The sequence below is a fragment of the Erinaceus europaeus genome, chromosome 3 (assembly GCF_950295315.1).
Source record: "Erinaceus europaeus chromosome 3, mEriEur2.1, whole genome shotgun sequence".
Classification (NCBI taxonomy): domain Eukaryota; kingdom Metazoa; phylum Chordata; class Mammalia; order Eulipotyphla; family Erinaceidae; genus Erinaceus; species Erinaceus europaeus.
In genome coordinates, this window is record NC_080164.1 from 39,044,515 (window position 1) to 39,054,517 (window position 10,003).

Here is a 10,003-nt window from a genome sequence, read left to right on the forward strand (position 1 = left end):
TACAAAGGGAAATAGAGGGATACACCCACAGCACTGCTTCACTACTGTGAAGCTTCCTCCCAGTAGGCTTGAACTTGGGTCCTTGCATGTGTACTCAATTGGGTGGATCACCTGGTGGCCCTAGTACAGCTTTTTACAAATTCATGTAACACTAACTCAAGTGATTATCAAAGGACTAAAAAAATGAGTAAGAGGGCAGCAAAACAGCACTCAGATGAGGTGGTCACACACCGTGTACTTGACCCAGGTTTAAGACTGGCCCCCACTGCAATGGAAGCTTTGGAGGTGGGGAGAACTGCATAATGGTTATGCAAGACTTTCAAGCCTGAGGCTCCAAAGTCCCAGGTTCAGTCCCCAGCACCACCATAAGCCAGAGCTGAGCAGTGCTCTAGTAGCTCTGTATATCTTTCTCTGTATCCCTCTTTCACTAAAAATATTTGAAAAAACAAGAAAACCCTCTCATGCCTGAGACTCCAAAGTTCAGATTTAATCCCCAGCACCACCAAAAAACAGAGTTGAGCAGTACTTTCTACATAACACCTACAAAGATTCAAAATTTGTGGGCTGGGAGGTGGCAGTGGATAAAGCACTGGACTCTCAAGCATGAGGTCAGTTCAGTCCCTGGCAGCACACGTGCCAGTTGTCTAGAATTCTTTTTCTCGTGAGTAACTTTTAAAAATCCAGCAAGGGAGAGGAAAAAGGAGAAATGAGGGGAGGGAAGATAGATCTGGGAACTGAGCATCAAAGTCCAGAGACACAAAAAAGTTTCAAAATTTAACCCTGCTCTTTTATTTTTGAGAAAGATACAGAAACACCAGAGCACTGCTCAGCTCTGGCTTATGGTGGCATGGAGAATTGAACCTGGGACTTTGGAGCCTCAGGCATGACAGTGTTTGCATAACCATTATGCTATCTCCCCCACCCTTAACCCTGCTCTTACACTTATCTCACAAGTGCATTAAGAACTAAATAAACAATTGTGGGAAGGGGGAATATTCTACATATATAGATTCAAGATGCCATGGGTTTGAGACATTTCACAACACAGGTTAGTTCACAAGGCTATAGAATTAATAATGGGCAGTACTGTTTTCTCATCAGATTTTGCTGAGGAAAAAATTCTCCTGAAACACATGGCATTATTTCCAGTTATTAAGTTCATTCCTTAATTTAAGTTGAAATTTTTTTTTTTTTACTAAATTTATACTTTATTATTGGACAGACAAATTGAAAGGGGAAAGGGAGATAGACATCTATCTGCAAGCCCTGCTTCACCACTAATGAAGCCTTCCCCTGCAGATGGGGACCAGGGACTTGAACCTGGATCTTTGTGCACTGCAATGTGTGCGCTTGCTTAACAGGTGCACCATGCACCACCGCCTGGCCCCAAGCTGAACTATTTTCAAGTATTATTTTAGTAAGAACAATTCAGCTGTGGTCCGTGGTCCGGGAGGTGGCACAGTGGATAAAGCATCAGACTTTTCCCTTTTTGCCCTTGTTTTGTTGTAGTTGTTATTGATGTCGCTGTTGTTGGACAGGACAGAAATGGAGAGAGGAGAGGAAGACAGAGGGAGGGTGACATCTGCAGACCTGCTTCACTGCCTGCAGGTGGGGAGCTGGGGGCTTGAACTGAGATCCTTACACCAGTCCTTGCGCTTCGCGCCACTTGTGCTTAACCCACTATGCTACCTTAACCCGCTATGCTACCGCCCAACTCCCAGCATCGGACTCTTAAAGCATGAGGTCCTGAGTTCAATCCCAGGCAGCACATGCATCAGGATGATGCCTGACTCTCCTCCTACGTTTCTCATTAATAAGTAAGTATTTAAAAAGAACAATTCAGCTAAGTAAAAGCATCAGCAGTATGATTCTGTTTTCCCAGGAGACACATCTGAATCACAGCACTGTGTGAAAAGATGGGATAGATGTTCAAAATATTCCTATTGCCTGTACCTGTCACTTCTTTTTAGGCAAATTTCATGGTCACACCCACCACATCACTGGAAATAAGTACACCTCTTTCATCCACATCAATCTTCCTGGCACCAACTATACACCTTCCCTCCTCAAAAACTAGTACGATGTAGAAATTCCTGGAGAAAACATGGTAGCTGTGTATCCATCAGATTTTTTGAAAAATGTGCCTGATGCAATACTGTGAACGATGTTTTATTTAGTCATTTTTTGTTTACAACTGGAACTCTGGAAACTCAAAATTAACATCTTTGCCAGTGAGCTTCTTATAGACACCAGAAAAAGTTTCAACCTACAAAAGGAAAAAGGAAATTATCACAAGATTTGCATTTAAATGTATAGTTCTTAAACATCTAACAATTTTTGTGAAATTGTGCCCTGTATGGTTTTTCTCCTCAGCGACTAGACACTGAAAAGATAAGGAATATACAGGACATGTCCTCAGCAGTCCAAGACTGGGGACAACATCATCTCCAATGTTGTGGGACAGGACTCTACACCACTGCACTGCGGTGCGGTGCTCCTCTGGGCCACCTGGAGAGCCCTTGGGAGAACCCAGGGGCTGTCCACATTGGTCACACCAGGAATGAAACACGACTGCTCCAGCCTTGGAACACTACTGCCACCACACTTGTAAATGATGAAGCCTTAGTATCATGTCAAGCCATAAAATTTATTGGGAGGTGGTGCAGTGATAAAGCTATGGACTCTCAAGCATGAAGTCCTGAGTTTAATCCCCGCAGTACATGTGCCAGAGTGATGTCTGGTTCTTTCTCATAATAAATTAAATAAAATCTTAAAAAAAAACTACATCTGTTGTTCCTAGCAACTTCAAACATAAAGAATACCGTGCTCCAACCTTAAATATTCCAATGTAAAACCTGGCATATGTGGGGCCAGGTGGTAGCACACTTGGTTCACAAGGACCCAGGTTCAAGCCCCTGATCTCCACCTGCAGGGGGAAAGCTTTGTAGGTGTTGAAGCAGTGCTGCAGGTGTCTGTCTCTCCCTTCCTCTGAATTTCTGGCTGTCTCTAGCCAATAAATAAAGATAATAAAATTATAAAATAAAACCTGGCATATAATCCAATGAAACAACCTAGCCATAGTTTTTGTCAGTAGTGTTTAAGTTGTAAAAGGGAAGATATGCTATCCTCTATCTAAGCCATCACTATCTATCTGGATCCTTTCATAATAAAGTGAATCATTACCTTGTGTTCCACGTTGTTCTGCTGTGCTTTATCTAAGTGAACCTTTATGAGCCGGCTGCCATCTAATTTCACGCGAATTCTCTTGCCCACAATTTCACTTGGGAAGACCAAGTCCTCCAGGATGGCATCATGCACAGCTGTCAGGGTGCGGCTAAACAAAAAATAGTGATAAAAAGGTGAGTCCCAACGGAAGCTCTTTAAGACACCCCCCCAAAAAAAAGCATTATGAATGGGTTAACTACTCTTGCTCTACCCCAAACCATCCCTGCAATGTGTTGAGACTAAAATACTTCAGCACTCTTTGGTAACCAAATTTATTTCCTACAATTGAATGAGACAATTTCAGCCCCAAAAGATACTGCCTCACCAAGTCTGTGATAGCAGTCCCTCATGTCAACCCACTTCACAAAACCATCAACAGAAGCTTCTTCCTTACCACACTCCAAAACTTATAATCCCCAAGTGGACAGGGAATGGAGGTTGGTTATGTACACATGCCAGGAATAAGTGGAGACAGCTTTTAATTTTCACTGCTTACAGAACTATACTGGTAGTTTGTCCAGCTCTATTCACCCCACAATAGAGCAGGTTCTATACTCTGTTCATTTCCTGTTTGGCATCCCCACGTAAAAATCCATGTTTTTTAAAAATATTTATGTATTCCCTTTTGTTGCCCTTGTTTTATTGTTGTAGTTATTATTGTTGTTCTTGATGTCACAGCTGTTGGATAGGATAGAGAGAAATGGAGAGAGGAGGGGAAGAGAAGGGGAGAGAAAGATAGACACCTGCAGTCCTGCTTCACTGCTTGTGAAGCGACTCCCCTGCAGGTGGGGAGCCGGGGGCTGGAACCGGGATCCTTACTCTGGTCCTTGTTATCCCCCAACTCCCAAAAATCCATGTTTTGTAGCGGATCTCAAATAATTGTCACTGTTTCACATTCTACTTCCAGAGTTCACTTTCCAAAAGCAATTGGACTGTAAGCTCCTACATTCTAGGTGACTGACTCAAGCTATTCAGTTATGTCCCATTCTAAAATAATCTAGGAAAATACACAATGCAATCTCAATGACAAGCCATAGGAAAAGTGCTAGAGATGAGTAACTGAAACACTGTATAGACAAGTTAATGTACACTCCAGAAGAAAATGTTAATCTACAACCTGAGTAGGAAAAAGATCAGTCAGTCCCAGGAGGTGGCATAGTAAGGTTCTGGTCTTAAAAACACCAAGTTCAACCCCTGACATTCTACGTGCCAGTGATACTGATTCACTCTCCCAAGTTTGTGTTAACAAATAGCAGGTCTGCAGGTGTCTTTCTCTCCCCGTCTTCCCCTCCTCTCTCCATTTCTCTCTGTTCTATCCAACAACAACTGACATAATAACAACAACAGTAACTACAACAACAATAAAAAGACAACAAGGGCAACAAGAGGAAAAATAAATGAAATTTTAAAAAATAGTGCCAGTTCCTCAGAGAGGTGCAAAGGGCTTCTCATGGATTATCAAACTGAGACCATATATAATGAATGAGACTGACATCAGAATATCACTTTGATACAAACTCAGAACTTTAGCCTTTTAAGTCTAATACCTTACTCACTGGGACACTTTTCCTGAGTTGCTCACAAATTCTTTTCTTTTACATTTTTTCCCTTTATTGGGGATTAATGTTTTACAGTCACCAGTAAATAAGTTTGTACATGCATAGCATTTCTTACTTTTCCAAACAATAAATGTCTTATAGCCTGTATTTACTAACAAATTATCTGAAATACAAATACCCCAATTTCTTTTACTACTGCAATTGCACAAAGTACATGCCAAGTACTAAAATCATACCAGTTCCAGAAAGCCCGGCACTTGCCTCTTCTTCGAATACTCGTTCACTACAGTAGTGCCTACCCATAACACTAGCATTCCATAGCTTTCTTTTTTACTGTTCTATTTACTTTCCCTTTTGCTGCCTCTGTTTTAATGTTGTAGTTATTATTGTTGTCATTGTTGTTGGATAGGACAGAGAGAAATAAAAGATGGGGAAGACAGAGATGGGGAGAGAAAGGTAGACACCTGCAGACCTGCTTCACCGCCTGTGAAGTGACTCCCCTGCAGGTGGGGAGCCGGGGGCTCAAACCAGGACCCTTATGCCAGTCCTTGCGATTTATGCCATGTGCGCTTATCCCGCTGTGCTACTGCCAACTCCCAACTTTTTCTACGGGGGTGAAAAACAAGTTTTCTTTCTTTTTACCAATCTCAGGCATTAAAAGTCTTTTTGCATAACTGTCATCCCATCCCTCCCCCAAATACCTAAAGACCAGCATTATTGCTATTAGCTATAATGTGCCATGTGCAAGATTGGGGAGAACTGGGTAAGTTTACTCATGTTTCAAGTGAGCACAAGTAATGTTTACATTTGTTTAAAAAATTCAAACTACTGAAGAATTCAAAGAGAAAAACCAATTAGCTCATCCTTTTTTATACTACCAACATTTAATTTTATTTTACTACCAGCTCTGGCTTATGGTGGTGCTGGGAATTGAATCTGGGTTCTTTGGTACCTCAGGTATGAAAGGCACTTTGCATAATCATTATGTTATCGTGGGGGAGATAGCATAATGGTTATGCAAACAGACTCTCATGTCTAAGGCTCCAAAGTCCCAGGTTCAATCCCCCACACCACCATAAGCCAGAGCTGAGCAGTGCTCTGGTGTCTGTGTCTATCTGCATCTCTCTCAAAATAAATAAATAAAATTATGTTATCTCCCAAGTCAACATTTAACAGTAGCACCCACATTTGATGCTGAGAAAATACTTACCTCCTGGGACGCTTTTGCTTATTTTTTGTACGACTTTTTCGAGTTGGTTTAGGCAGAATTCTCCTCTGTAAGATTAAGAAAAACAAAAACGTTGGAAGACAGGTTTAAGACCTACTAAATAGCTTTAATAGTTTTAGCAACAAAATACACTCAAAAACTCAACCACACCCAATCTAAAATTAGTGGGTTTTGTTTTGGCAGATTTGTGTAAAAAAAAAAAAAAAAAAAACTCAACCACCTAGACAAACTGAGTCACTGAGAAGTATTTCTGAGTGGCCTGGCAGGTGGCAGTGGCTTAAAGGTCGAGTTCAATCCTTGACACCACATATGCCAGGTTGATCCTCTAGTTCAATCTCCCAAGAGAAAAACAAGTCCTTCCAGACTTCCTGATACTTCATTCAGAAATAATAGTGTATACGAAAACATTAGCAGGAAAAAAAAAAAAGTCTTTTATACCTGCCCAATAATACACCTATCATGTTTAACCAGGACCACTATTTTCTTCTTCTTTGCCTCCAGGGTTATCACCAGGCTCAGTGCCTGTACTTCGAATCCACTGATACTGGAGGCTATTTTCCCCTTGTTGTTCATCATTGCTATTATTGTTATTGCTGTCACTGTTGGATAGCAGAGAGAAATGAGATGGGGAAGACAGAGGCAGCGAGAGAAAAAGACAACTGCAGACCTGCTTCACCGCTTGTGAAGCGACCACCCCTGCAGGTGGGGAGCCGGGGGCTCGAACGGGGATTCTTATCTTACAGAGGTCCTTGTGCTTTGTGCTATGTGCTTTACCCACTGCACTACCGCCTGGCCACAACCACTATTTTTGTTACAAGACTTGATATTAACTACTAATGAGTCCCTACTTTTTTCTTCACTGCCAGTCCTTTCCACTACAAAGTATTCTTTGGCCTCTTCCTCCCAAGCTCACCAGTGACACACCTGGAAATGTGTACAAAAAGGTAATCTATCTTGCTGAGAAATCATGACTCAACCACCATGCCTGGGACCAAACAGAAGTATGATCATGACACTGTAAAAATCATTTAATAGCAGGTAGTACTGTTTTAACAACCCACTGTAAGCACTGTGTTTTCAGTATCCTACCTAGGACAGTTACTCAATAGTTCCATTGTTAGCTATCAATATAATGTCTAAATACAAGCCATCTTCAACAAAAGTCCCAAATAAAACAAAATCTGATACCTGAGCAATAAAGACAACGTGTTTCCCACTGAATTTTTTCTCCAATTCCCGGACTAGCCGGACTTGGATTTTCTGGAAAGACTTCAGTTGAGGAACAGGAACAAAGATTATAATGGCTTTGCGACCACCGCCAACTTCAATTTCCTAAAGGAAAACAAATGAGCATCGTTAACACTGAAACCCAAGATCTTAACCATTCTCTGCTGCAGCATACCACATCTTTCACATGCCTTAAAGATCCCACACTAAACTTTCAACCTGTGAACCAGCTGGCAGTCAAGCAGGCACACAAGACAACGTGAATTTACACAAAGTTAATTCAAGTTGTTTGTAAGCCCTGCACAAGCTTCTTCAAAAGCTGTTTCAACATAAGAGCACCTTCAAAAAAAAAAATCACTGACGAATTAAGATTTCAAGCTGTACAGAATAAGTCTACTTAAAAAGAAAATTGCATTGGGGCTGAGGAGACAGCACTAAAGCTTATGGCCAAGAATCATCCATCGTGCCTGAGGCTTTGAGGTCCCAGATTCAATCCCCAGCACCAGCCAGAGCTGAGCAGTGATGTGGTTTCAGTATCTTCCTCATTCAAGCACAGGGAGATAAACTTTAAAAAAAAAAAAAAGCCATTTCAGTCAAACTGGAAGCAGTGGGGGACACATCAGACAACATACATTAACAGTGCAAATGGGGGTCAGGAGGTGGTGGCGCACCTGGTTAAGCGCTCACATCACAATGCACAGGAGCCCGGGTTCAAGCCCCTGGTCCCCACCTGCAGAGGGAGAAAGCTTCCCGATGGCAGCAGGTGTGTGTGTCTCCCCTCTCCTCTTTCCCTCACAATTTCCGTCTCTCCAGTAACAGATAAAAATATTAAACAGTGCACAGAGCCTGCAGCTGGGGCCCCGACAACTTCTCTGCATCATTTCTCCACCCCAGACAGCACAGCACACAGGCCGGGCGGGCTTCCCTCTAAGAGAGCTATGAGGGGCGGGGTGGTGGCGCACCTGGTTGAGTGCACATGTGCTCAAGGATCCAGGTTCGAGCCCTGGCCCCCACCTGCACTGGGGGGAGGGGGAGCTTTTCCAGTGGTGAAGCAAGGCTGCAGATGTCTCCGTCTCTATCACCCCTTTCCCTCTCGATTGATGGCTACCTCTATCCAATATAGATGATTAAAAAAAAAAAAAAAAGCTATGACCCCTTCCTAACATGTGTTTCGGAAACGGCTGCCTCTTCCCCCCCGCCCCGGATCCCGCCAACAGCTCGGCAAAGGGCGTCCGCGGCTCAGTGGCTCCGGCTGCCTGTCAGCACGTTGTCCGCCAGGGGCCACCCAGCCCCCCACGCGCATGGCCCCGCGCTCACCTTGGCGGCCGTGATGTTGAGCTCCCGCAGCTGGGCCTTGAGGTCCGAGTTCATCTCCAGCTCCAGCAGAGCCTAGAGCAGCAGTGGGGAGAAGCGACACTCAGAGCCGCCGGGCCGCCCACGTGCAAGCGCTTCCCGGGAGCCCCGGCCGCGCCGCCCGCCCACCCGCCAGCTCAGTGCCCCGCGCGGGAACTCGGCCGCCCCGCTCTCACCTGAGAGATGCCGGATTCGAACTCGTCCGGCTTCTCGCCATTGGGCTTCACGATCTTCGCGCTCGAACTGAACATGGCGTTCTCCTGGAAACACACAGGGCGCTGGGCTCGGAGGGTCTCCGCCACCCCGGGGCCCGCAAGGCACAGCGAGTTCCCGAGCGGCTCCGGACGCCGACGCTCTGCTCTCGCACAGCTCGCAAGTCTCCGACCCCGACCCGGTGCCCGGGACCATCGGCAGCAGCCATCGGGGGGCACAGGCTAGGTAATCGGCCGTATCTCCACCCGAGAAGCATGGCCCCCCAATCAAGCGCGGACTCCAAAGCGTGTTTTTCCCAAAGTCCCCCCAAAAAATCGGAGGACACAGAAGGCCATAGACTTACCTTGTTGAGCGCCGGCGTAGGAAGAGACCTAAGTCTCGCGAGATGACGTCAAATCCCGGCGGCCGGAAAGAAGGAGGAGGAGACAGGAGGTGGGCGGAGCGGAGCTCGGAAGAACCACTGAGAAATGGTAGATGTCTAGAGAGGTCCAGGATGTAGCTCCTGGGATGTATTTGCATTTCGTTTCCAAGGAGTTTTCGCTCATGCATGGAGAACCTCTAACCCTCAGTCTTCGTCTTGGTCCAGAGGCAGCAAATTCTGCTACATAGCACATAGGTCATTTCGAAAGGCTAACTGGAGATGAGAGAATTTAAAGGCTTATTATAATGAGAGAACCAAAGCATCACTCTAGCACATGCGTGGCTAGAAATGAAACTCAGGACTTAATGTTGAGAGTACAACACCATATCTATTGTGTCACTTCCTAGGCACTTTATTTAATTTACTTACTTATTGATAGAGACAAATTTCGAGGAATGGTGTATTGCACCAAAGTAAGAGACTCGGGTGTTGTGGGGAGAGGGCTCAGGTCCTGGAACAGGATGGCAGAGGTGGACCTAGTGGGAGTTGAATGGAAATGTGGAAAACTAGAAAATGCTACAATTGTACAAATACTGTATTTTACTGTTGACTGTAAGCCATTAGTACCCAATAAAGAAATTAAAAATAATAAATTTTGAGCCAAGTAGAGATAAGCAAAAACAGAGCTGCAGCACTGCTTCACCAGTCATAAATTGTCTCCCCAGCAGATTTGGGGAGCAGGGCCTTGAACCCGGGCCTTGTACATGGTAACGTGTGTGCTCTACTGGGTGCACTACATCCCGGCCTCTTACTATTTTTATTATTTTTTTGAGAGGG

The 10,003-nt window shown here is 44.5% G+C and overlaps 1 protein-coding gene and 1 non-coding gene across 2 annotated transcripts; both read right to left on the bottom strand.

Moving 5' to 3' along the window:
- Positions 1 to 2,153: 2,153 nt before the first annotated feature.
- On the bottom strand, positions 2,154 to 9,218 carry RPS7 (ribosomal protein S7). The gene is made up of 7 exons (XM_007518924.3): positions 9,149 to 9,218; positions 8,769 to 8,852; positions 8,557 to 8,628; positions 7,201 to 7,344; positions 5,995 to 6,059; positions 3,184 to 3,334; positions 2,154 to 2,266 (listed from the first exon to the last, which is right to left on the bottom strand). Exons 2-7 carry the CDS (start codon positions 8,841 to 8,843, stop codon positions 2,189 to 2,191), a joined length of 585 nt encoding a protein of 194 aa, XP_007518986.1. The 5' UTR covers positions 8,844 to 8,852; positions 9,149 to 9,218; the 3' UTR covers positions 2,154 to 2,188.
- Positions 2,344 to 2,549, bottom strand: LOC132537900 (small nucleolar RNA SNORA73 family). The gene has a single exon (XR_009549313.1). It is a non-coding gene; the product is annotated as a small nucleolar RNA SNORA73 family (small nucleolar RNA).
- Positions 9,219 to 10,003: the final 785 nt, after the last annotated feature.